This window comes from Hippoglossus stenolepis, chromosome 3, assembly GCF_022539355.2.
Source record: "Hippoglossus stenolepis isolate QCI-W04-F060 chromosome 3, HSTE1.2, whole genome shotgun sequence".
NCBI lineage: Eukaryota > Metazoa > Chordata > Actinopteri > Pleuronectiformes > Pleuronectidae > Hippoglossus > Hippoglossus stenolepis.
This window is the reverse complement of record NC_061485.1, coordinates 16,764,105-16,791,333: the sequence shown is the minus strand read 5'-3', so window position 1 is coordinate 16,791,333 and position 27,229 is coordinate 16,764,105. Positions and strand designations below refer to the sequence as shown.

The 27,229-nt window shown below is 42.0% G+C and overlaps 3 protein-coding genes across 3 annotated transcripts; 1 reads left to right on the top strand and 2 right to left on the bottom strand.

Annotated features, from left to right (window-relative positions):
- Nucleotides 1-348: 348 nt before the first annotated feature.
- On the top strand, nucleotides 349-1,460 carry LOC118104971 (ATP-dependent 6-phosphofructokinase, muscle type-like). Its single transcript, XM_035152298.2, has 6 exons — nucleotides 349-468; nucleotides 568-663; nucleotides 759-851; nucleotides 979-1,104; nucleotides 1,258-1,322; nucleotides 1,397-1,460. The coding sequence occupies exons 1-6, from the start codon at nucleotides 418-420 to the stop codon at nucleotides 1,422-1,424; spliced, it is 459 nt and encodes a 152-aa protein (XP_035008189.2). The 5' UTR covers nucleotides 349-417; the 3' UTR covers nucleotides 1,425-1,460.
- espl1 (extra spindle pole bodies like 1, separase) lies at nucleotides 1,399-16,918 on the bottom strand. Its single transcript, XM_047339386.1, has 33 exons — nucleotides 16,140-16,918; nucleotides 15,868-15,956; nucleotides 15,080-15,382; nucleotides 14,232-14,987; nucleotides 14,015-14,116; nucleotides 13,752-13,863; nucleotides 13,485-13,612; nucleotides 12,881-13,074; nucleotides 12,291-12,533; nucleotides 11,615-11,759; nucleotides 11,192-11,351; nucleotides 10,855-10,994; nucleotides 10,370-10,504; nucleotides 10,150-10,266; nucleotides 9,882-10,053; nucleotides 9,648-9,776; nucleotides 9,360-9,516; nucleotides 9,112-9,221; nucleotides 7,755-8,884; nucleotides 7,263-7,662; nucleotides 6,810-6,935; nucleotides 6,022-6,235; nucleotides 5,692-5,897; nucleotides 4,659-4,786; nucleotides 4,197-4,319; nucleotides 3,460-3,609; nucleotides 3,130-3,297; nucleotides 2,884-2,988; nucleotides 2,690-2,805; nucleotides 2,520-2,603; nucleotides 2,185-2,349; nucleotides 1,817-2,018; nucleotides 1,399-1,648 (listed from the first exon to the last, which is right to left on the bottom strand). The coding sequence occupies exons 2-32, from the start codon at nucleotides 15,946-15,948 to the stop codon at nucleotides 1,817-1,819; spliced, it is 6,501 nt and encodes a 2,166-aa protein (XP_047195342.1). The 5' UTR covers nucleotides 15,949-15,956; nucleotides 16,140-16,918; the 3' UTR covers nucleotides 1,399-1,648.
- Nucleotides 16,919-16,996: 78 nt separating this feature from the next.
- On the bottom strand, nucleotides 16,997-26,528 carry pfkmb (phosphofructokinase, muscle b). The gene is made up of 24 exons (XM_035152293.1): nucleotides 26,434-26,528; nucleotides 25,641-25,706; nucleotides 24,761-24,865; nucleotides 23,296-23,369; nucleotides 22,840-22,917; nucleotides 22,341-22,530; nucleotides 21,514-21,679; nucleotides 21,375-21,419; nucleotides 20,460-20,568; nucleotides 20,265-20,360; nucleotides 20,077-20,169; nucleotides 19,824-19,949; nucleotides 19,612-19,676; nucleotides 19,458-19,521; nucleotides 19,212-19,358; nucleotides 19,022-19,092; nucleotides 18,824-18,911; nucleotides 18,544-18,696; nucleotides 18,260-18,424; nucleotides 18,084-18,145; nucleotides 17,887-17,998; nucleotides 17,683-17,782; nucleotides 17,469-17,574; nucleotides 16,997-17,263 (listed from the first exon to the last, which is right to left on the bottom strand). The coding sequence occupies exons 2-24, from the start codon at nucleotides 25,672-25,674 to the stop codon at nucleotides 17,125-17,127; spliced, it is 2,388 nt and encodes a 795-aa protein (XP_035008184.1). The 5' UTR covers nucleotides 25,675-25,706; nucleotides 26,434-26,528; the 3' UTR covers nucleotides 16,997-17,124.
- Between the last annotated feature and the right edge of the window lie 701 nt (nucleotides 26,529-27,229).

The following is a 27,229-nucleotide window of genomic DNA, read 5'->3' as shown; positions in this document are numbered from 1 at the left end:
AAATTTTAAATAATTCAAAACACATTAGAATTTGTTTAAAAACAGAGGCATTTAAATAAGGAAAATGCAGTACTACAATCGTACTTTTAGGGAAATTCAAATTAAAGTCACATTCTCCAGCTTGTGTGCGGAAACCTTAAGTCAGGTCATGGTGAAGCAGCTTGTTTTGAAGTATTTACTGTATAAGTGTCAAAGCATGTTTTTGTCTTGACGCCATCTCAGAGGCAAGTCAAAATTGAATATGCTGAAAAAAAAAATTCTGCCAAATTTACATGAAATTATAAAAAAAGTGTCATTACTCAAAGTCAAACTTTTAAAACACAGTTAAAGCCTCAGGGCTAATGACCTTTTACCCGCAGTTACCTGGCTTTAGTGACAGCTCTGGCCTGTGGCGCTGACTGGGGGTTCATCCCTGAGATGCCTCCAGATGATGGATGGGAGGAGCATCTCTGCAGGAGACTGACAGAAGTACACGTCTTATCCTGCATCATCTTCAGAGACTAACTTTAATCTGGCTTTTTTAAAAGTCTGCCTGTTGATTCTAAAGCTGTTCTCTGTCCCTCTCAGCAAAGAGGTCGCGGCTCCCGTTTGAACGTCATCATTGTGGCAGAGGGAGCGATGGACCGCAGTGGAAAGCCTATTTCCTGTGAGCTAGTCAAACATGCGAGTGAAGACAGTGCTCCAACATACTGTACTAAAACATAGGATATACTCTTGTTACAAGAGGAAGGCTGCTCATAAATGATCTGTCTGTCCAGCTGGTATCAGAGAGGCTCAGCTTCGACACTCGTACGACCATCCTGGGGCACGTACAAAGAGGTGGAACCCCCTCTGCCTTTGACAGGATCTTGGTAATACCTCATTTTTCTCATATATAAACTCAGCAGTGGGTCTCATCTCTGTTCCATCAACCAAACATACATCTATGAGCTTCTCTGAGTGCCAACGTGCTCTCTCTAATGCCTTGACATCATCCAGGCGAGCAGGATGGGAGTAGAGGCCGTGATGGCTCTGCTGGAGGCCGCACCAGACACTCCTGCATGTGTGGTCAGCTTGTCTGGGAACATGGCTGTCAGGCTGCCTCTCATGGAGTGTGTGCAAGTGGTGAGTCCATTATTTTTCCATACTGTACAAGAAAATAGAGCTTCTTCAGTTTATACAAAATGAGTTAAATTATTGTCCTTAAAATATGTTTAGTATTTTGTTCATTTTCTGATTTAATCCTCTGTTTCCTTTTTGTCTTTTGATCAACTTCAGACTAAAGACGTCACCATAGCCATGTCTGAAGGGAGGTTTGACGATGCTGTGAAGCTCAGGGGAAAGTGAGGCATGCACGGTTGTGTTATCATTTCAAATTCTCATGTGTTGCATTGAGTCTCACACGTCTGTACAACAGGAGCTTTGAAAACAACTGGAACACTTAGAAAATGCTGGCTCATCTGCACCCCCCAGACACAAAGGTGAGGAACTGCAGTTGTGCCACATACATAAACTGTCTCTGAGTCAGTAATATCAAATCTGTTGTCTCTGCAACAGATTTGTGTCTCTGCAAATTTGTCAGAGTAATATCAATACTGCCGTTCTGAACGTGGGAGCTCCGTGTGCTGGGATGAATGCTGCAGTCCGTTCAGCTGTCAGGATCGGGCTTCTGCCACACACACACAAACAAAGAACAAAACGTTAACTTTCATGATAAACAGCTTTACCCTGTTGTAGCATGTCTACACAAACGAAAGACACTGATCAGCTGTCTCTGCAGTGTGTTTAAATACTGCATAGAGACTGTTTACATCCTGCTTTTGGCTCATCAACCCACCTACTGCAGGTAGACAGGTAAACCGTAGGCCACAGGTGCAGCCCCGATCAGGTGTTTAAGGTTTGTGGCCTGACGCGATGGGCCCATGTGTTCCAGGAGGGGAGCTCCAGGTCCAGCAGCGAACCAGGACTCCAACAAAGCTTTGGTGAAGCGATCAATGTCCCGATCAGTCACATCCCACAGGTTTCCCAAAGCAAACGGGCTAAAGAGAGAAAAAATAAATAGTAATTTACTATTTAAGTCAGTGAATTAATGTTTGTAGGTCAACCAGATCAAGATATAAATCGCCAACTCCATTTGTTAGAAACATTTGTTAACAATGTATCAATTGATCCTTATTCAACTGCACATTAACACAGATATCTCACCAGCCTGCGATGAGGTAATTGAGGATTATGCCTTGTCCCTCCTGGTCCCCACGCACGGCCAGAGCAGCACTACTGCAGCCAAAGAGAAGAGACGCTGCTCTTATCGGCGTCTTCAGGACCGTCTGACCGTCGAGGAACCGAGCGCCTGCTCCGTGACCCACGTAGCTAAAAGGACCACACGTGCAAAGTTAAACAGGTCATCACATACAATCACTTCAGATGGGAGGAAAATTCTCCCTGTATTAACAATGTCATTTCTCAACATTAGCATGTTTGTGGACTGTAGCCATTGCGTCTCATCTCTTTCAGGATGCATAAGATCATCACAAACTCACATGTACAGATCCTTGTTGGCCACTGCTTCTTCCAGCTGACCCGAGTCAGGAGCAACCCCACACACACCTTCCCAGTCCGGGTTACTTTAAGCAGAACAGTCATGTCATCATTGCGGATGAAACAGCAGTGAAAAAGATCAACCTTGTTTAATTCTGAGTGTTAGCCTTACCTGCTAAACCATTCCTTGAACCTGTCCTGAGAGTTGCCTAAATTGGCATCAGGGTCTAGCACATAGAACGCCTTCTTTGTATCCACACCTTGTGTCAGGACGGATTGAGAGTCATTCTGAAGGGACAGATTTAAGTAAGAGACGTATATCTACTACTGCACACTACAGATTACATGTGTGGACTTTAATCTTACCACTTTCTGAATGCTCAGTCCAATCAGTGAGTGCAGGGAAGGCATCCGACTGACAGAGTGAGACTTTAAGATGGAGATGCTCTCCCATGGCAACTTCTGAAGGTACTGCAAAGGAGACAGGACAGATGGCCATACTTTTACACTATTTCGCTCCACAAGGGACGTATTGTAACAGAGCATTAGAGGTCTATTTGACTTTTATGTACAAGTCAGATGACAGGATTTGGTAGAGATGATATAACCAACCTTGTCCAGGATCAGAACAACATGACCACGGGGCTCGTCTCTAACTGAGGGCCGGGAAAGGGCTGTATGGACGAGCTGGCAACACTCCGCATGCCAGTGTGGAGAAACTCCAAGAGTAAATCTTTGCAATTCTTCTTGAGACAGCAGAGAAGATGCAGACAGCAACGCCTAAAAGAAAAGTCACCAGTTCAGTGTTTGTTTGTTTTGCTGTTCCTGCTCCAGCTGCTATTGAGATCAAGTCAGAATGGAAGGTCGGCTGTTGATGCTCCAGAATCCATCAAGTGAAAAGAATCAGAATAAAAACAAACAAACAAAATAAACCCCACACACCTTCAACATCTCCTCACTGCATGTCACTCCTTTAGCAGACAAGGTTTTGCAAAGGTGCTGGGCCTGATTGAAAAGTTCTGGATCTGAAGAAAGGGGGAGAAGAAAGCTCTTCCAGCATCCGAGCAATCCCTCCATCTCTTTCAACAGTTGCTGGAAGAAAGATGTGAATATGTTTAGACAAGTAAAAGCATAAAGTAATCACTGTGAACTTTCAAGTGACATTTCTTAGTCAAAACAACCAAACTAGAATGATACGTGATTTTTCCCACCAAGATCCATAAATGATCTCGCAATGTTAAAATAACTGACAAAAATGTTTGGATCCACCCCGTAATCTGGATCCGCACCAAAATTGTATTATAATGTTATAACGCATCCTTCCACCAAGGTTCATTATAATCCATCTAGTATTTTGCGTAATACGTATAACAAATTAAAAAACACAATCTTATTGGCGGAAGTAATAAAAAGCATTACTTCAGGTTTGAGTAAACAGTGTGTTCAAAAAGATGGTTTGCACGTGCAGATCTGTTTCGCCTCACTACATAATCAAATCCACCATTATAATATCAATTCACCCAGGTGCAAGCACACCCGGCTTTTACGGGGAATGGGAAAAGTCCCATGATTGGTTGGTTTACTGCATGTTATGCTCAAAACTAAGAATTAAGAAGTACAACTGCTTAGACCGTTTAAATAGACCAGAGTTTCCCCCCACACGGCTTCTCATCACTTACCTCAACTCGAGAGTCAAGCGCCCTGCGGCCCTCCCACCACTTGGCTTTATCAGACACAGAGCTCACAACTTTCTGTTCCACCTGAATACTGTCCATCTCCTGCACGAGCCAACTAATGGGACGCTGCACAACACAGAGAAAGTTGAATTTCAGTTTCTGGGATGGTGAAGAGCAAATTTGTAACAGAGTAAAATTAAGAGTCAAACTTAAACTTGTTCCAAATATTATAATAGCATTTTCCTACGCGGAATTGGTTTTCGTTACTGAATCTCATATACAGATTATTGTAATTTCACTGAAATTCAACTACAGCTGCATAAGTAACAGCTCACACTATAATTATCTGTTTTCTGATTCTGGCTACAATTTTGCTTGATTTTAAACTGCATTTGCTGTGATAATACTTGTTTGGAAAATAAAATAAAACACTCATCTTGAAATTGTATAAACTATTGTCATCACCTTTTGCATAGATGTGGAGATATGAACAGTGACGGGTGCAGATCCTTTCTGGAGACGTGAAAGTATGATGCTGTCGCCCATTTCCCCAGGTTTTACTCCAAGCACAGACATCATGCACACAGTTATCCCTGTACAACAGAGAGGAAGGATATCATGCAATTTATATTTTGTTTTTGCTTAGCTTATTAAGCATGAAAGCATCAACAAATCAGATTCAAGTTATGGGCAAGACCAAAAGTGAACACTCATTAAATTACTCCGAATAAAGTCCATTTCAAAACAGAGCAAAAATGTCCATTGAGATCTGGCGTTTGGGTGAGTAAGGGTGCAATCTACATTAATTTCCAGGTCAAATGATGCTTCATCTGTCACAGGAATTTATCAGCTCTGGCTCCGACAGTGATGCAATCATAATATCTGGCACAATGCTGTGATTTGCATCATTAAGCTGCATGTGGCTTTCTACCTTTTACTAATTAGCTGAATTCAATCATGGACAACACCTCTCAGCCCCTACATGCTACATGCCCTTAGCAGCCCTTTCAGCAGCAGGCTGCTCCCCCCACAGTGCAAGAAGGAACGCTTCCGCAGGTCCTTCATTCCCACACCATCCGGAATGTAAAATAAATGCTGCTCTGGACATGTTACTTACACTATTTTTAAGAGAAAGCAACTTTTTGCACATTTGTTTTACATGTACAAACGGGTTATTCTCATGTACAAAACAGATTTTGACTTGCCCATACAATTATCCTGTGTGTATATAATGTAAATACTCAGCATTATTTATTTATATATAGTGAATTTCCCCGGTGTGTAGATCAATAAAGTTCCCAAAATGTGTAAAAAACTACAAACAAGAACCAATTTGGTGTATAAAGGGTAAAATTATTGTTACAGTAGTAAGATGAATGATAAACTAGCTTCTCATAATGCATTAGTGACATGCAAACCATGTCTGGACCAAATGAAATATTACAATAAAAATATATCCATTTTGCTACTGAATCCAAGACAGAATTTAGAACTTTACCTGTGGGAAGGTGCTGAAGTTGTTGGATAAACTCTTGGCAGAGGTTCTGGGGGAAAGATGAGGAGTCAGCAGTGGGGAAGGAGAAGATGTTCTCCAACTGAATCAACCTCTGTTCAGTAGTACTCTTGGACTCTGTTGAACTGAGCTCATTTAGACTCAGAGCATCGAGCTGGTCCGCAAGTTCACTGGACGACTTTTTCAGCTTTCTATTAGATACAACAGAAGAGTTCAGTAATTTTGACACACAAATAGTGATCATACAAGTAAAAGAAGTTCCTCTTGAGTTATCAGATTATGCTCCATTATGCATATCAACAAGTGCGTGCTTACTTGAGACAACTGGCTAAATGCCTGATTGTGCGATGACGGCTCGTGATGGCAAAGGACTCGGCGTGTAGCAGTGCTGTGGTTACAGGATCCTGCTGCCCCAGTGCCAGGGCCAGGAGAGCACAGATGGTTGGGTGGAGAGTGGGAGAAGGGAAGTGCTGAAGGTCCAGCCAGGCTGAGCGGAGCAACGACTCAACATCCTCCAGGGACAGATTCTCTGAAAAACGAGGGGGAAAAAAACATTGAGGGAACTGGATAAGGATCTGTGATGAACTGTAAAAATAATTTTACTCTACAAACCAGCAACATATAAAAAAAGGCAGGAAAATTTGATATGTTATTGTTACAGTCAGCAATATCACAACATATTCTCATTTAAAACTGGACATTTGCAATGTGAGGTATGGATGTACATGATCTTGCAAAACAATTTATAAATTCCACTTTTGTAATTCCATTACTTTTACATGCATCTATTAATTATCGAAACAGCCTATCCTTTGAAGGTCGCGGGGGAATTGGAGCCAATCCCAGCTGACATTGGGTAAGAGGCTGGGTACACCCCTGATAGGTTGCCAGTGTATTAGAAAGCCGACATAAAGAGACAACCATTCACATTAAGATTCACACCTAATCCCAATCTGCATGTGTTTGGAAATCGGTGTAAACTCAACACAAAAAGACCCAGCTTGCACCTTCTTGCTGTGAGGAGACAGTGCAAACCCCGCACCGCTCCGTACGTTAACATACTACATATCATCCGATATTGGACCATTGCACAGTAAACTCACCTGGCCTGGTGTCTGAGTAGGGGAGTTGGGTTTGTGGCCCTTCTCTCAGATGACCACTGCTCCTCAGCTCAGACAAACCATCTCGCGGCAGGCGACCACATATATCCCTCCGCAGGATTTCAAAATCTATGTTGGGGGAAGAGATAAGTGCGAGATTAGCACTCTAGCATTTATCCACATTTTACAGGATACCAATAAGAATTGTTATTATTGGTCTTGACATTTCATGGCATCCTTCATGTTTTAAAAACAATAACTTAGCTATATCATCCAATTTCCTCCCAGGTTGTTTGTGATATTCTGATACATAATTAAGAACAGTTTTGATTATTATTACAATAACTGAGCTGGGAAGAAATTTGGAGGGGGATCATTGTTGTGAATGTTACTTTAAGTGCCACTTAACTGCGAATGAAAAGTTAAACATTTCAAAATACACACTGATCTCTTTACTTGAAGCAGCATTGTCCTCAGTGTCTGATGTCCTAAGCTCTTCGATGCTCATGTCCAGAACTTCATTAGATTCCTCCTCGATGGTCCTCATTTTGTCCAGCTCCTCCATCGTTTCCACCTCTGTCTTGGTCAGCTCCCTTCTGCTTCTACCTCTTCTTGTTGACGGAGGTTGAAGGATCAAACTTTCGTCGTCCTCGGAGGACGTGGCCCTCGGCACTGCAGTGGTTTTTCTACCCTTAGCCTGCCTCTTGGGGAGTTTGCTCTCTGCAGGTGGATCTGGGACTGTTTTAGCACTCTGGGCAGCTCTTCTGGTAGTTGTTCGCTTTTTAGGTGCGTCTGTTTTTTCTTTGGCCTCTGCTTGGGTATTAGCCTCGGAGTCACTCTCATCACTAAACTCCACCTGTATTAAATATCAAAAAAGAAAGATATTTATCATAAAAACACAAACAGTACATTTTTGAAATAACAAACTCGCTCTGATTCGATGCATACCTTAAAACGTGATGTCTTGGTGCGTCTGGGGGCAGCGGGCACTGGCTGGGAAGGTGAAAACTCTTCATACACATAAAACTGTTGCTTCGAGGCAGTTCTTGGTGCTTTCCTCACTGAAGCAGGAGGTTTCACTTTTTGAACAGGAGTGCAAGCCACAGTAGGCACCAATGTGTTGAAGTCGAAAGCGCTGAGCTCCTTAACAGCAGACTTTGACTTAACCATTACTGGTGTCTTGGGAACCAGATCCTTTCCTCTGCTTGAGGAGCTCATCACTTGAATCTTGGGCTTGACAGCCTTGGCCTTTGTTGCCTTCTTTGTTTTGTCAGGAGCATCAGGGATTTTAAGGCAGTCTTTAGGCTTTTTATTCAAGGACAAGGTAGGTAGATTTTTCTGTTCTGATTTCAGCTCTTTGTCTTTCGGTGCATTCCAAGTCCACGCATTTGAGAAGAGCTCCTCTGGGTTGCAACCCTTTTTGGAAGCCAAGGTGATCAATGACACTATGGCTTTGGTTGCCATTAAGCCAGCTCTCACAGGTCTTAGCACAGGAGAGGGTGTGCAATCAACAAATGCTAAACCAGCTTTCAGTATTTTCCATATACCACAAATGTTGTTGAGCCTTGGTTCCAGACAGGCCAGGGACATGTGAAGGTACACACGACCCACTACATCTTGCATCAGGGAGGGTTTATAGGAGCCTTTTGTGGGGCCACAGCGAGGGAAGAGTTTAGCCAATTTTGCCCCAACTTTGGCAGTGATGCTCTCACAGCGGGATAATGTTGCCCATTGAAGCTTCAGACTGACTTTGGGGTCATTGGACTCCACCTTGAGAACCAAATCAGCCTGTGTAGCAGCCCAGCGAGCAGTGGCATGGCCCAGACAGGGCTCCGAGCAGCAGGGGCACTGACAGTCAGATTCATGTGCCAGGGAGGAGAGCCAACGACGTGGTTGGGCCTTGAGAGGTGGCGAGCTGGTCACGTCCCTTACTACAGGTTCTTTAGCAATCCACCTAGTGCTCAGGATGTCTTTAAAATCATCCTCAGGTGAAGGTAGAGGAGGCTGAGGTTTCGGCGCTGGTCGACCTTTCCGGGGTTTGATTTTTACCTCCGTCTTCTGCACCTGATCAGAGAAATCTGAGGAGAAGAAACTTAAGTCAATTATGCAGCTTAAGAAAGTGGCAAAGTGTCAATATGAATGAAGTATGATGCAATAACACTGCCTTACATTCCTAATAAATAAAACCGAAACAATAATACAATATAATGACATTATCACTCTACAACTCCACTCAAAGTCCCTGAAATATTGATTGAATCAGTGCCCAGCACGATTTGAAGTGGTAGCTGTGCATTAAACTGACCTGTGCAGAGGTCCAGAAGGTTTCTGACATTTTCCAAATCAGTACTACTTTCTTCTCTCTCCCCCTGCATCAGCTCCAACTCCGCTTTCATCACCAGCAGCTCAGCACATCTAAAGTAATGACAAAGGAAGGAATTCAATCAAAAAGCTTCCTCAAAATGTGATACATTGAAATCTAACAAACAAACTAGCTTTAAGACCCTGCTTCACAAAATCATTTTTACCTATAAACCCTGTTCATGTACTTACTGGCTGAGTGCCTGCAACTTTATGGCCAGTTTAAGAGCTTCTAGGCATTGGAGCCTGGCATCATTGATGGCCCCACAGCTGCTCCTAACAGAAACCATCTTCATGGAGCAGTTTAACACCTCTGAGAGCAGCTGCCATTTCAGCACCAGGTTATCTCCTGCTCGTGGACCAAGAGAGAGACACAGTCAGGGAGGGAGGAACTGAAATAGCTCAGGGCATTAAAAGAAGAATAAAATAAATGAAGTTAGTTTTTATGAATTGTTGAATGAATGTGTGTGAAAAATGTACCTTGGTCGATAAAGCGCACATCCGAGCTGGTGCCATGAGACCCATACAGGCCTTTCCCCACTAAAGTGACCAGCAGGCTGCAGAGAAGCTTCAGTCCTTCATACAGAGCAGTGTCAGGGCTATTTATACCTGAGAAAGGCAAACATAGGTCAATACCTAGTTATAGGAATTTTAAAATATAGAAAATTCAAATACAAAGCCAGCTGTTAAAGTGGAGAAAATTCTTGTGCTCACCATGTTCAGTGATACGTCCGCGCTCAGCCTGTGGCAGTGCAGCTGTGTCCAAACTGAGGTAGGAGCTGCAGGTCTGCAGAGCCCGAGCACGAAGCAGGTACCAACTTTTCGACTGTCTCTGCTCATTCACCTCTTTAAGCACCTCGCACAGATAAGGCACTCCAAGACCCACCTGAAATATCATCAAAGAGGAGAGGAGCAAAACTGAGCTGCAAAACAGCAGTAATCCAATAATATTAAAAATGCTGCTAGCAGACGTGTTACCTACCTGTCCTGTGCTGTAGTAGTACTGAGCTTTCAACAGCAGGGGCAGCATAGAGAGGGAAGAAGTTCCCTCATTGGTGGTTTCTGAGGCAAGACTTTTTTCTGCTTGCTCTAACTGGGCCTAAAACCACAAGTTAGATTAGGGAATAATACTCATTTACTTGAAAAATAAATATAAAATCAATCAGTCCCATTATAGAATAATCCTTACAAAACTGCCTTACCAAAGCGAGTTCAGGGGCACCCATATCCAGTAGGAGGCTGGCTGAGTGACAGAGGGAGCTGGCACAACCATGTGTGTCAGAGAGTTGACGTGAAAGTCCAATTGTGAGTTGGTAAGCTTCCAAAGTCTTTAAAGGCTGCATGAGAGAAGAGAGACATTTGATTAATACACAGATACTATAATTACCAATGAAGTGAACACAAGTTAAAACAACCTAACCCCAGTATATAATCATGAAATACAGCTGACACACCTTTACAGTACAGTAAAAACCAAATTTATTAAATTCTTAATAGATCGGTGTGTATTTTTACCAACATCTAGGGAGAAATTGAGTCAATTTATTAAAATTATCTTAAGACAAAAATCTATATCCCTAATCTGTGATGCTTTATGAAGTGAGTGAGATCTAAATCTAGTTGGAGCTAAAGAGAGAACCAAAAAAACAATCAAGTGATTATCTAGATTTATATCTTGAATCGTTACCTTTCCCATTAGTCTGAAGAGAGCTGCAGCCAGAGCAATGGAGGTGCAGGTCTGTTTGGGGCTCCTGACAGAAGGCAGATCTGGACTCTGCAGAAGAGCAGACCACTCACCCAGAGCTCTTTCCAAAGGTTGGCACAATTCTTAAGAAAGAAAAAAATGATGTGTATTAATTACACAGTGAGACAGCAAGTGATAAACAATTATCTAGTTTAGACCGTCCAATGGTACATGTTGGGGATTAATTCTGGAGCATAATAACAGGTATAACATTTACCATGATACTGGTGATTAGATTAAGAGTCAGACAATGCATAGTATAGAAAAAAATGGTTCCTACTGTTTTCTGCAGCCAGGTTGAAATGCAGGCCTTCATAGAGCAGAATGCTGTCCTCTGTTTTCTGCTTGTCTTCATAGTCAAAATCGTTGGTTCCTATGGGATTGGCCACACATCTTTTCTGGTTACGCAACTCGCGCAATTTGATGTCCTTCTCAATGGCCTGGCAAAAAACAAAGTGCATTGCCATCAGTGTAGGTACCACTTAAATCCATCTTTTAGTTGCTTACCTAATCCAGACACAATTCTAATCATTGAGACAAAGGCATATATGTGTACAGATGCCTTTCTCTGTTTTGGATTTTGGACATAATTGATACAACACAAACAAGCCAGAAAACCTAAACACAACAATTGAACATCCTATTCATGTAACAAAACAAAAACAGTGATTCCTGAATATATGTGCAGAGATTCAGCACTAACCTCCTGAAGATTCTTCTCAAGAGTGCAGACAAAGAGCCAAAGAGAAGCATGGGCCTTGTCATCTTTTAGTCTTTCAGCGTTCTCTGCAGTCACAGATTCTTCTTCCAGTAGCCGCAAAGCTTCATGGGTAAAATCAACTGCAGAGCTGTGTAGTTAAAGAGAAACATAATAAACACAGTGAGAGGTTAGTGGGCTTCCTCCAGTTTTGGTCCAGAATAACTTTCCCAATTACCAGTACAAAACAAGGTTGTACCCAAACCATTGCTCAGGTACCAGGTCTAATATATTTACCTCACCCTCACATTTACCGTAATAAAGATTGTTGTTGCAAGTTCTTTCAACACATAAGTTGCATTAGCAGCTTTAGTTTCATAAACTTAGTGGATAAATCAGTGTTCAATACATGTATTTAGTTTGACATAAAATTATGGTTTTCCTAAGTTTATCTCTTTCAACCACTTGATTTCTTGCTTATTTCTTTTAGACTAGTCTGGTAGTTTGTATATTTCTTTCAAATGCCACCAAATTCACGAAGAACAGGCAGCAGGTTACGTAAATCTAACAGTGATCATAACATCAAATTGATATTCACATTGACTACTGGAAAACCAAATGCATTTTTCTCTGTTAAGAAACACTATTCCTTGTAAATGTGGATGTCAACGAAAGCTCCTACCAATCAGTCTGTTCACTGAAATCCTGGAAACACACAACTTGGGCCATTTCACAGAGGTAGACAGCACGTAGGTGGGTGTGGGAGCTCTCCTCATGGCAGATGTCCAACAGGTCACAAAGTGTGTTATAACGTTCCTGGGCAGTGTCACTTGCCACCTCCTTATAGGCACGTAGCTCTTCCTCCAAAAGGCAGAGCATCACTTTCTCATCAGGGACGTCGGGACCAAAACCATCACGTAACGTCCTGTTAAAGGACAAGCAAACACTTGTAAGTTTCCCTACTTATGAATAAAACTAAAATTCAAAAACCTAACTTTTAACACAACAGAGGACCTAGCTATTACATATCTGGTCAGGAATTATTTGCAGACTTTAATTTTAATACTGTAAACTTCATTACCACATATTCTAGAGGTGGGGAAATGAATCGCTTCTAGGACCTGAACAGTACTGACGTTTACTTTGTTTGTGCCCTGATACAGTAAAGGCTGAAGATGCAGCACACAAGTCTAAACTGAACCAATGTCAAATCAATGTGGAGATCGGAATCGAACTTGTGTGGTGCCAAGAGATTCCCACCCCTATCCGTACCTGAGTCTGATGTCCTCCTCAGAGTTACGTGCTGCATCAGTCTTGGTTTTCACCCACAGGGAGACTGGTTCAGCCATATGAGTGGGAATGTTATCCCCCAGGGCTTTCAGCCACAGAATCACCCAGTCGAGTGCTCGCTCCAATTGTCCAGCTCGCCGAGAAGTCTGCACAGCCAGCATGAAGGGTCGGCACAACTAGATGATGATAAAAATCGCCATTAAGAATTAAAAGTGGTGAAAACAATGACTATAATCATTTTGGTTTGCTTCTCTTCAAGAATATTCTAGAATTAGTTACCTCTGCCAAGGCAGTTATGTTTTCATCTGTGTTTGTTTGTTGGTTAGCAGGATTACAATAATAATAATTCATAGATCTTGAAAACAAAAAAATTAGGCATTTTTAGGGGGTTGATAGTTATGAGTTAGTGCAATTTGGTGCAGATCCAAAATTCTAAATCAGGATGTGTGAATTTATATGTGGTTTCATAAGGGGACTGTTGGGCCTTTGCAGAGGTATCAACTCTAGTGAGTACTCTTCAAGTTAAGACATGATATGCTGTGAAATGTGATGCACAATAGATCAAAAACATGATTAAGGAGTTTACCCGATCAACAGAGAGTGAGACGGGGCAACTCTTGCAAAGATCCTTGCAGAGGATCTCAACTAGCGTGAAGGCCTGGTCATAGAGACGTCGGTTGTACAATCCACACACTAAGTTGCTCACAGCTATCACTGCAATACACATAGCGAGCACAAATGAAAAAATGAAACACATTAAATGTCTATATTTTAAGTGTAACTAGCAATTAATGGGAGCATTCCAGAACCTTGAATATGACCCAACAAGATTAATAAAGTAGAGTACAACCACCTGCTTTGATGTGAAGACTGTCACTTGGCAGCTTGCGCACCTCAGTCATCATCTGCCCAGCTGTGGCTTGGCAGTACAGCAGCACTCGGTCCAGTATGTCACCGTTCTCCAGCTAAAACAACAAATCACAAATCAGAACTTAAGTCTGAATCTAAGAACATTTAAACTGTTGCAACAAGTAAGTGTGAAAACATGCGCTTCATTCCCATTTTTAGCATCAGCATTACTGTCATAAAATCTGATGGGACAGATGTTATCCTCACCTGTGATGCAAGCATGCTCTCATAAGCATATACAAAGCCTTGGTAAATACTGTAACAAAGGGTCTGTTGCAGTCGGCTGCCCTCAGTCTGGCATGTCAGATTCTGTAAACATAAAAGGAGCCACAAATTACAAATCTCTACAAGTTCTCAAAAAATAAATGGTGGTGTAAGAGAATAATACAATGGTATCATTTTACTGGTAGGTAACTATCCTCACCTTTTTCAACATTTTTAATATCTGATCTTGATACTCCTCCAGGAATGAAAACCAAGCCAGGAGCAGAGGACCACTTAATCCCTTGTTGTGGCCAGTCTCGACAGCCCACACCACAAGTCCACAACCTTCCACAACTGCATGAGCTTCTTGTTCTCCCAGGTCGGCAGAGAGAGACCTCAAAGCTCGAGCACAGTTTGTCAAAACCTGGCCACTCTCCTCACCAGCCTTCATTGTTGAATGAACTTCTACAGCCCACCTGCCAAGCAACAGAGCTGTACACTGACAGTCAGCAGAGACGTCTCGGACCTCTCTCTCAATATCATTCAGGAAGGTGGAAGCCAGATCGTAGTGTCCCGCCTTACAAAGCACCCGAACAGCAACTAGCAGGATTTCAAAAACCACATATACGCTTAATTTCTTAATAAACTGCTTTGACCCTTCCCCCTTGCAGCCTTGACCTCCAGTCTGGCATCTGTTGAAAAGCAAGCGCAATTCCTGGAGCAGAAAAGAGGCATCCTCCTTGGTCACCGCTCCAGAGGCCCTCTCAAACTCAGCGATGGCATCCTCTGTGTATATGGGAGCTTTGGAGAAGGAGGGAGTTGTACTTTCTGTGTCGAACAACAGGAGGAAGCTCAGAGCTTGCATCTGGCAGTGGAGTTTTTCTTGAGGAGTTAGGGTCTTCTTGTCTTTGTTAGCAGATAGTCCATTCCAGAGCACCGAGAAACAGCTCCGCAAAAGAACAGAGTAGTCCTCACCCTAAAGACCATATAAATCTTGTTAAAGCTGATTGTAATGACACAATCATGCAGTGTGTATATGGGAGCACCGCTGTTAAAGGTAATACATACCTGTTGTGCTGTAGTAAGCCTGCTGTAAACCAACCCAGACACATAGCTGCACAGGCTGTGAGCTTCTAGGGAGCTCAGCTTCTTGACGATATGGAAAATGATCTTTTCCATGTACAGCGGACAGCTCTGAGGAACAAGTGCTGCAGAAATGTCATAGCCATGAAGGGCACACTCCACCAGCTTCACCAGCAGACTGACATGGTCCCGGTCAGGGCATCCAACTCCAAGTTGCTGGTTACAGGCTCTGATGATCCGGTCACACAGCGTGCGACCCTGAAGGCCTGGCTTACTCTTCACATAATTCTGCAAAATGTAAACAACGCTGGTTTAGATTCTCTACATAATAGTTCATATTAAAAGGTGAAAGATGTTTCATATAGAAAACATGTATAATATCTAATATAGCAATTGGACTATTTGGAGGTAGTTAATCCTGGGTTAAAATTTTAGCTTTAGTCCTAAACTAGTAAAACAACATGGACTTGTATTACAAGTGGTTCATGTTGTTAAAGATGTGATAAATTAGCTGTAACCGCTCCAAAGCTATGAAACAGTTTCTTTTACAAGTGTGTTAATACGGTTTATGCATTATCTGTAAATAAGACTATTGTATCTTCTGTAAATAGTTATTTGCTGATGCTGCTACAATTGTTGTTTTTCATACTATATTTTTAAACTTGTATAGAGATTTATCTTGGAGAGAGAAGCATCTGATTATTTCACTGTACTCGAGTACGATGACAATAAAGACCTTTGACTGTATAAAGTTGACTGAGTGTTATGCTAACCTCGAGCTCCTGGAGCAAACGCTCCGTCTCCCCCACGGAAGCAGTCCGCTTGATGAACTCGTCCACCTTTAAGCATTTCATGTCGCAGGCTGTGGACGACACGTTAGTCAGGAGTAAGCCATTTTATCTTTGAGCTTCCACAAAGCGAAGTAGCTCAGCTGTCAGACGACATCAGCGACAACGTCCAGCACGATATGAAGGCGGCTAGCGTTGACGTCGGCTAACGTTAACATCGGCTAACCTCACTACAGGCAGCGTTAACTGCCACTTACCTGGAGCGGGAGACCCTCGTAGAGAAACCTTTATTCACAGCAGATAACACGGACAACCGATATCCACACGGACATAGATTGTACCGCTTTATTAAAATGTAAAGAATAAAATCCTCAACAACTGCACGGCTCGCGCACTCTTTTTTGAAAGGCGTCCGTTAACCAATCCGACAAGACATCCGGTTTTATACGGAAGTTCAACGGACCTGTGGGTAATGTAGTTTCTTTGCCATGTACGAGTGCCCGTTCAGGTTCAGAACCACTGACCCACGTTTGAAAACCAGTGTGTTGAAACAACATGTTAGAAAATAAACGTTTGCATCTTTATCAGAAACATGGCTTCACATAATATCTCCCAGAAACAACAGGCTGGAAATTCAAGTAAAAATTATGCTTCCTTAATTTTGCTCAATTAATAGTACAACAGTTTTTCCATAAAAATACAGTAACTCAAATACCTAAAGCAAATTACCAAGGTTACAGAATGAACCATTTCAGAGTATGTTGATTATTACTGATGCAGCATCATTTTATGTTACTGCTATACGGTGGGGTCCATTTTAATGTTATTATAGATAGATAGATAGATAGATAGATAGATAGATAGATAGATAGATAGATAGATAGATAGAGATTAAGGCATAATAATAGCTCCACTGCTGTTTATCATGAATTTGAATCCAGGATGACCTGTAATAATGCATCAGAATTCATTGTTTATAACATATTTATCATAATAATTTGTAGATCTGTTTGTGTTGTTAATGTGAATCTACAAAGTAAGTTACAATTCAAATTAAATACATTAGCAAAAGTACAATATTTCAATATTTCCCAAAAATGCACCGGACCACAGGTTTTCAAGGTGTTCAAATAGAGTGTTTATTGTGAGACTTGCTTGTCTTTATTCATATCACACTTTTCAAAGACAGGGTTGCTTCAAAAAGAAAACAGACGGGTGACGTCAGGTTGAGAACAAAGGCTTCTAAGGAACTAGGCCTCTCTTCTTAATGACATGTTCCATCGCAGTCTTTTCAGAGGTGTCCAGGTCGATCTTGTAATGGGCCAGAATTTTCAGGATGGGCCTCAGCTTTAACCACCACTGTGTCTTTGGAAGACGGTGTCTGCAGATTAAAAACAACAACAACAACAACAAAAAAAAAACATGTGTCAGAGCAAGGAGCATGATAACAACAAGAGTGAAGTCCTCAAGACGTGTCGGATGATTTATGTAAAATATTTTAAGTAAAGTAATTTTTGACCGATTTCACATCAAGAGCTAGAGAAGTGACATGAAAATAAACAGAATGGACTAAAATAAGATCTTACTCAAAGTCAGTCTGTTCTTTAAGTTCTGTCAGAGGCTGGAAGACCAAACTTCTCTTCTTCATGCCCAGCACACAAGCTGAATCTGAAGAGTTGGCAAAGATGCGACCTGGAGGGTTGAGATTAAAAACAAAGCCATATCAATTCAGGAAGCGCAAGGGGTGAGCACACCAGAAGTATACAACATTGTGTGTTTTTAGTAACGCGATGTCCTCACCATGTCTGTAGCATTCCTTCAGTTTGGCAGTCAACCAAAGGACAGACTTGATGCCCATCTTTGTGGCAAAATTCCTGTCGAAAGGACTAGGCGTTCCACCCTGAAAACAAAAAGCTTTTCTTATAATTGTGTTATTATTGAATTAAAATAATGAGTCTGTAACAACACAAACTGACAAAAGACCTGTTCTGAACACACACACACCTGCTGCATATGTCCGAGTACATTCTTTCTGCAGTCAAACACACCCTTGCCCTCCTCTGAGTACAGGTTGAAGATAAAATCTGTGGTGTAGTTAGCATTGCTGTTCTCATTTCTGAAACACAAGGAGGATATCGAATGAGGTACAAAGCCACTGAGAGTTTAAAGTTAATTCTGTTCAGACCAGAAACGATGCAAACCTAAGAATCAGTCCTCTCTTCACAGTGGTCTTCATCTTCTCCACCAGATGATCCACGTTCAACTACAAAAAAAAGCAGCTGTTAGACCACAGAGTTTAGAAATGTCCATCCATCCCTCCATCCCTCCATGCGTCCCTCACAGAGGTACTTCCTTTTATGCATTCATAAGCTCAGACCTCTAGTTCATGGATGTTGAAAGGCTCCTCATAGATGTAGGCAGCGTCAGCCCCAGATGCCAGGCCAGCCATGGTTGCCAGGTAGCCACAGTAGCCTCCCATAGTCTCAATTATAAACACTCTCCTCTTGGTGCCGGCAGCCGATTGTTTGATCCTGTCACATGTCTGAAAAGGAGAACGAGAACAAAGAGAAAAGAAACAGAGAGAAGATGAATAAATTGTCGTGAGCAGGACTTGTATAATCCTGGGTTAGATTGTTAAGTGTTTGTTTTTAAGAGTTTTACCATGGTTATGGTGTTGAGGGCAGTGTCAGCTCCGACACTGAAGTCAGATCCAGGAACATTGTTGGAGACAGTAGCAGGAACGACGACAAGGGGAATGCACAGCTCCTCATACTTCTCTCGAGCCTGCACCATCTCCAGACCTCCAACAAACGCCTGATGGGGAACAAAGGACAAAATTAGTACAAATGACTTTCATCGTATGTTTTACATGTTGCATTTGTGTGTACTGACTTTAATAGCGTCAATACACAAGCAAAACCTTCATATACTTGCTGCTCACCTCAAAGCCTCCAATAATGATTAGAGCATGAATGTTGAACTTAGTGATGCTCAGACTGATCTCCTCCATGAACATGTGTGGCAGGGATCTTTATGAAAGGGAAACACACTGAATAACCTGCTCCATGTTACATTAAGATAAAAGTCAATGTAGATTTTAAAAAAAAAACTGAAACATGTAATGTAATTGAAGTCTCACCTCTTAGTTCCCAGATTGGAGCCCCCCTTTCCTGTCCATCCTCCCACTCCAGACCAACCAATGGTCTCAATCTGAGCAGAGACAGCGGATCAGTCTCTTCCAATTGTATAGACATGCACCGACAGGGTAAAGCTGTTTATCATGAGAGTAAAAGCTTTCTTGTTTATATGTGTGCATAACTAGAATTTACCTTCCCATGAGCCAAGCCATCGAATCCATCGTGCACTGCCAACATCTGGTGGCCCTGCAGAAGCCCGATCCTGACAGCTGAACGGACTGCAGCATTCATCCCAGCACACGGAGCGCCCACGTTCAAGATGGCGATGTTGATATTACTCTGACACAGTCAAATTTGCAGAGACACTTGTCAAAACAAAAGTATTGATTTTCTGACTCAGAGACAGTTTATGTATGTGGCACAACTGCACTTCCTCACCTTTGTGTCTGGGGGGTGCAGATGAGCCAACATTTGGTAAGTGTTCCAATTGTTTTCAAAGCTCCTGTTGTCAGAAGTGAGAAATGTACAGACAAGTGAGACTCAATGCAACACATGAGAATTTGAAATGATAACACAACCGTGCATGCCTCACTTTCCCCTGAGCTTCACAGCATCGTCAAACCTCCCTTCAGACATGGCTACGGTGACGTCTTTAGTCTGAAGTTGATCAAAATACAAAAAGGAAACAGAGGATTAAATCAGAAAATGAACAAAATACTAAACATATGTTAATAATTTAGCTCATTTTGTATAAACCGTAGAAGCAGGTTTTTTGTGTACAGTATGTAAAAATAATGGACTCACCACTTGCACACACTCCATGAGAGGCAGCCTGACAGCCATGTTCCCAGACAAGCTGACCACACATGCAGGAGTGTCTGGTGTGGCCTCCAGCAGAGCCATCACGGCCTCTACTCCCATCCTGCTCGCCTGGATGATGTCAAGGCATTTGAGAGAGCACGTTGGCACTCAGAGAAGCTCATAGATGTATGTGTGGTTGATGGAACAGAGATGAGACCCACTGCTGAGTTTATATATGAGAAAAATGAGGTATTACCAAGATCCTGTCAAAGGCAGAGGGGGTTCCACCTCTTTGTACGTGCCCCAGGATGGTCGTACGAGTGTCGAAGCTGAGCCTCTCTGATACCAGCTGGACAGACAGATCATTTATGAGCAGCCTTCCTCTTGTAACAAGAGTATATCCTATGTTTTAGTACAGTATGTTGGAGCACTGTCTTCACTCACATTTTTGACAAGCTCACAGGTAATAGGCTTTCCACTGCGGTCCATCGCTCCCTCTGCCACAATGATGACGTTCAAACGGGAGCCGCGACCTCTTTGCTGAGAGGGACAGAGAACAGCTTTAGAATCAACAGGCAGACTTTAAAAAAAGCCAGATTAAAGTTAGTCTCTGAGGATGATGCAGGATAAGACGTGTACTTCTGTCAGTCTCCTGCAGAGATGCTCCTCCCATCCATCATCTGGAGGCATCTCAGGGATGAACACCCAGTCAGCGCCACAGGCCAGAGCTGTCACTAAAGCCAGGTAACTGCGGGTAAAAGGTCATCAGACGGGCGATAAATGCTTTTTGAAAATTAGACTCTGAGTAATGACCTTTTAAACTATTTAATGTGATCTTGGGTCATTTTTTATACAGCATATTACAATTTGATTTAGGTCAAATAAGCCTTTCAGGACCAGTTATCGCACAAACAACCACATTTTCCTGTATTTTGGTTAATGATACCAAAGATAAAACCTGCAAAACCCATACTATTCTCATCAGCCTTAGCTGCCAATTAGCATATTTTATGATAAGATAAACTCTCAGCATTTAGCTCAAAGTGTTGTGTGTCAAAGTACAACCCATACACTATGGCACATCCTCATAGAGCAGCTAGCATATCTGTAGAATGTGAAGAAGAGGAACATTAACTATTCCATCCTCAGAGAGGATCTGCCCCTGAGAGGAGCTATAGAATCAACAGATTGGAGACTCACTGTTTGAACATAAAACTTGTTTGGAATTAAGGTTTCAATTTGAGATTTTGGGTTAAAGTTGCAATTTCCTTTTATTTGGACTTTTTCTGTTATTTACTGTTTTACTTAGAAGATACCAACGTTGTGTGTCTTTGTTTTACATTCTTACTTTGTCTGCTCCGCCCTGGTTTATTTCACCAGATATCCCTCGAGAGTGTCCTGTGTACCACAGTCCCAACCGTTTTTTGTATGTAGTGTACAACCAGCACTTTACACATTAAGCATCAGTATCCATCATGTTACAACTACCCGTTTATAGAGCTTTGTGGCCACTTCACCCCCGTGCCACACAACATGCACACAGGCTGTACTCACCCACAGTATCTGCCCATCACCTCCAGGATGAAAGTCCTCTGGTGACTGCAGAATGACACATTTCAAGTCAACGATCTTAAACTGCCACAGCAGGTCTGTCATTCATGTAAGTGAATAACTTTTACAGTAACATTAGTACCTCTGTGCTGTGGTGGTGATGGCATCCACTATCTCTATGATGCGATGCAGGGCAGAGTCCGTGCCAATGGTCATGTCGGTGCCACAGAAGTCATTGTCAATGGAGCCCACCATGCCGACGATGTTGAGGTGAGAGGAACACTTGGCCTCGTTGGCTGTGATCTTACCTGAGTGAAGATTAAATGCACTATTTCACCAACAGGGTTAAATGAAACAGCAGATGTGGAAGAGCACAAGGTTATGGTGTCAACCCTGCTCTTGGGTTGGTTTTTCAGTCGGATTACGCATAAACTACGGAGCCAATTTCCATGAAACTTGGTCAAAGGAGGGGACATTCAATTTTGGTGTGAGATCTGGACAAAGGGATTTAAAAAAAACAAACACTTTCTTTAACATTGCAAGCAGTGGTGGGATGTAACAAAGTACATTTTCTTTGTTACTGTACTTAAGTACATTATTCATGTATCTGTACTTAACTCTGCAGTAGATTTATATTCAGGTACATTTACACGTGTTACATGTTCACGTTCTTTTTTATATTTTTAAAGGAATCAGTGATTAAAGGGGAATTGATCCACTGATCCAATCACAACGAATTCAGAAGAGGCCACCCCTGAGCCTCAACCATAATGATGTAGTAGACTATGCTGGGAATGAGTTACACTTGGGAGAATGCTGAGTGTGTGCAATGTGGTGCAGCTTGATTGAATTTAAGGGGACTGTTAGGCCTTGGCGGTGGGATACGCTCTACTGAATGACATTCTAGTTTCTCTTGTATACATAGGTTGTCTTGTTTAGATTGGTGTATTTCATGGCCATGACTCTCACCGGCTTTGACCAGATCGACCAGCAGCTCACTCCACTCTGTTTTGAACTGGTTGGCGCCCGTCAGACTGCCATCGCCACCAATCACACACAGGTTGGTGATGCCCAGCTTGACTAAGTTGCAGGCAGCCTTGGTGCGGCCCTCCTTGTTGCGGAAATCCATGCAGCGGGCGCTACCAATCACAGTCCCACCCTAAGGTCGGGCAAGGAGGAAAGGTTGCATTCCCAGACATGATTCATCGGGAGGCATATAAGGACAAGGGGTAAGGTCATGAAACCCTAGTGCTCATGGCTAAGATGCAGTGAGTCTTGCTATTTAATGAACCCTTGACATTTAAATGACCACTTGACCTACAGAACTGTAAAGTAGAAGCCAGAGCTGCTAAAGTTACACACACATCCATCCCACTTATTATAGTTTGGACAGTGATCGGGAAAACAGTAGCAATAAGAAAAATGCTGTTTTATAAATATGCTTTTGCATCCTCATGCTTGTTCTCACCAGCTGCAGCATCATCGACACACTCTCCCAAGTAGCAAGGCGGATATTATCACCTCCATCCACCAGACCCTGGTAACCCTGGCAACAAACAAACACACAACACAAAATCAACTCTTTGAAAGAGCATTGATTGGAAGAAGTACTATTTTTACTGTGACACATGTTGCTATTTCAGTTCAGTGTATGTTGGAAATGGGATTTGGTGATGTTTGTCAATGGGATAATGCTAAATGGATTTGTTGATCAAAGTACATTTGATTTTGAAGTAATTCCTCAAACTGAAGTGTGGAACATTCACTGGTACCAGCTCCACAGTTAATAACGTTTTTGATGAACATTTTGAATACAGCACTTTAGCACCACAATAAATAGGCAGAGACATACAGTCTGTTGTATTTATTTTGATATTGTGCACAATAATATTAAGAGAATAACAATTATATAAAAAAATAATACCTCATGGACAAAATAAACCTTGGCTCCAGTGTAAAGTCCAACTCGAACTGTAGCTCGTACAGCTGCATTCATACCTGTAGGCAAAGTGCATGCACATAGTAATTACATATACATGTTATGATAGGATTGAAACAAAGGTGGGACTGACTGAACCAGGTGATTGGAAAAATATGGTAAAAAAAATAGTTATTGTAAGACGTTTTGCGCTTTATATTCCTGCAAAAACATTTGGTTGTTTTTTATCAAAGAGTAAATAAAAAATGAATTTTCTGTACTACAGTTAAAACAATGTAGCATTTAGCTTGAGTGAGTTATTTTGAGAGCCCTTCAAAGCTTTAACGTGCTGCATGGATGTTGCACAACTCTCGATCATTGACTTACATTTGTATTTTGTTACTTTAAAAAAAACGGCTGATGATGGTGCAACAACAACAACAACAACAAGCTTAAGGCAAAGATGGATGATTATAACTGTAGAGTTGTGGTGTCAATCTGTTTTTCAGGAAAGGCAAGTTGGCCTCTTCACTCAGGGGGGTGGGTTACTTAAAGGACATGATTTGGATAGATTAGGTGTGCCAAGAGCATCTCCACTTACAGTTTAAAGGAGGAGAGGAGAGAAAGGTGGAGTAAGGTCGGCCTGCTCACTCACTACCGCTCCACTTTACAAACACATGACAGAAAGGTCACTCCTCTAAAATTAGCCCTCATAACAGATACAGTGTGAGAGAGACAGGAGGGAGGGAAGGAGACAGAAAGTTGGACTAAATCAAGGAAGATATCAAGATGACTAAAAAGGCAAGGCTGTGATTATGAAGATTAAGGGTGAAAAAGAAGAAGAGTGAGGGTTAGCCTGTTTGGCATGCACATGCTTCCACTAAGGTCTCGTAAAGTTAAGATAGGTAGAGAAACAGGCAGATGGAGCAGTCAGTGTTTCACACATTCACACTACAGGCTGGTGTGGGGTCACTGACACATCCTAAAGGTTGCCGTGGAGATTTGGTCCTCGTCAAGGTAAAGGTCAGAGGAGCATCTGTCTCACGCTGTGTTCCGAGCAGCTTGGAATAAGGGAGGTTGTGCTGCCCTTTTCGATAAGTTATGCTAGGATTTCAGATGGGTACCTAGCTAGTTAGACTTTTGTAGTACATAAAGAGATGTTATTACAGGCTATATTATACTTTAAACAAGTTTCAAGCTAAACTGACACACTGTGTGGAGTATAGCCTGTGTCTAAGGCAATCAATGAAGAGACATCGACATTTTCGACTCTACTCTATTTCTAGGCCTTTCTTGGCCTTCTCTCATTTTACAACTTAACTACTACTTATTATCTTTCATTAAACACTCCTGTAGAGTTATTAATTAATCACCAAATACTCTCAACCACCTGCCGTATCAAACAAACAACAGACACGTCCAGCCATGGCACTCCACACTGCCCATGCCACACTAGAAATCCTCTACTCACCCTGGGCATCGCCTCCCGAGGTCAGCACGGCAATCGCCCGACCCACTCCCATCTTGGTGGGGTGAACGGGAGCTGGTTGTGCCATGGTGCCGGACTTGAAGCTGGCTGAGGGAAAGATGCCTTGAGTGTAAAAATCCCTGCCACCCTGCTCAACTGTGTGGAGCACAAGGAGCCTCAACCTCTAATGCAGTCTGCCTGTTATGGAAAGTAATGGCAGTGGGTGTCCAGCTCAACTATCCTCTTGGCAGACACTGAGGCACACATAGTTGCACTCTAGCACTAAACACACACACACACACACACACACACACACACACACACACACACACACACACACACACACACACACACACACACACACACACACACACACACACACACAGAAACACACGCACGTATGCAGTGCCTATTAAAAGTATTCATCTCTTATTAATCTAATTAATCCATTCATACTCTCTGTAATTTTACATATTTCATCTTCTACAACTCTGAATGTGGATGTATTCTTTCACATTAATCAGCACACAAATGTCAAAAATGAAAATATAACCAATATATTTATCATGTATATTAAGTTAAAAAAGTTTTGCCCATGTGTGTAACTGCTGCAGGTCAAGTTATACGCCCCCAATTCTGAACTGAATTCTCCAGGACACTGATGTTATTTTCTCCGTACTGTCCCTGTTCAGTTGTTCGGTTTCTTTGTCTTGTTGAAAAATACTTTTAACATTAAAGTTTTGTGGAACATTAGAGATGCAGTTGTCATGTTATTCACTGCATATCGGAACAGCAGTTACTGCTACTGCAGCTGAATTTCAGGTCTTCATTCGTCACTACTGTACACTAATGGAGACAGTCCTTTCATTTCAATCTGGCTTACCAGCGCCTACTGCTGGATCAGAGCTGCAGGACATCTTAGTCTCAGACGCTGACGGGTCATCACCACCTGAGGAGGTAGAATGATACAGGATAATACAGACTGTGATAAGACCTCAGCTGTACCATACATATGCTCCACACAGACCTTCCTGTACAACTGCATCATCAGCTGTTCTTGTAGAAAACAAAGCTCCATCACTCACTGCAGTGTACAAGGGGGCTGCTCACTCACATGATAAACCCTTTTCCACAAAAGATGCTGCTCCAGCATTATTCCTCAGCTCTGTCTCTTCGGCCCATTTTGCAAGTGAAAACATTAATGATCACCATTCTTGTATTTTCTCTGCATATTAAATTAGAACTATAAAGCTTAACATTGATACTGTGGCCAATGAAATAGAAAATGAATAGGAGTCATGGTTAAGAATGTGAATTATTTATATTGACGGCCATGGAAATTGATTAAAGATGAAAAAGAAAGAATCAGTGAGAGACGAAGGCTCGTCTCTTGAACGCAGCCTATTGGAGGCGTCTTTAAATAGACTCAAGATGTCTGCACCGCCATTACTGTGAAACTGCACAGTCATCCCCTATTGGACTGAATGCCAAAACATGTCATGCTTGAGTATTTTTTACCTGATAAATACACAGCAGGCCTTTATGACATAATTTATAAAATATTACATTTAAAAAGTTTCCAAAAGTGATGCTGATGCAAATGTAAAGAAAAGCCACTGACTGAAACAGAGACAGAATGGGTCCATCACAAATACACACATATCCACAGCATTTACCTGCACCTTGAGTTTTCCTTCTGAGCCAGACCAGCAGACAGACCAGCAGCAGCGTGACAGTGAGACAACACTGGGCTGAGAGGACGGCCGGGTCCCACATCCTCTCTGGGTCTGATCTGTATTAATAGCTTTGATATCCCAACACTTCATTGTGTAATGAGCACAAGTGTAAATGCATGGTGGGTAATCAGATACAACCTGCCATAGAATCAGAGTCTGTAGCGCTGGGTAGTTGTCCAAGCATCACGTGTAATGTGAATATTAATCAAATTTGGCTGTATAATAAATATTTAGAAATGTATACTCAAAAAATACGCTAACACCATCTTAGCTGCTTAATTGATTCACGTTTCCTATAACTGAACATAAACCCAAATAAGAAAAAAGTAAAAGGGTTGCAATGGGTGGAAAAAATAAGAAAACTATGAAACAATCCAAAATCAAACCTTAATCTAAGCCCAAGCCTGACTCTTTAAAATCTCAAACCACATAAACTAAAAAGGCACTCAGTAAAGCGCATACCTCCACCAAGGCCCAACAGTTGCCTTAAATTCACAGATAATATTCGGTCATTGTGCTATGGATTGCTAGAGGTTATAGGATTCATCTGCATGATTTAAAGGGGATATTCAATCTTAACTTGTAAATCTTTCATTTATTTTGTGTTCCTTCTTCATTTACACTGTGTTACCTTTATACAGATACCAAGATCCTTCACATAGACCCTGTAGTTGTAGAGTTATACACATTTCATTTTAGGCGTCATTTTCGAGCAGGGGCCTGAGAAAAGGCCTAA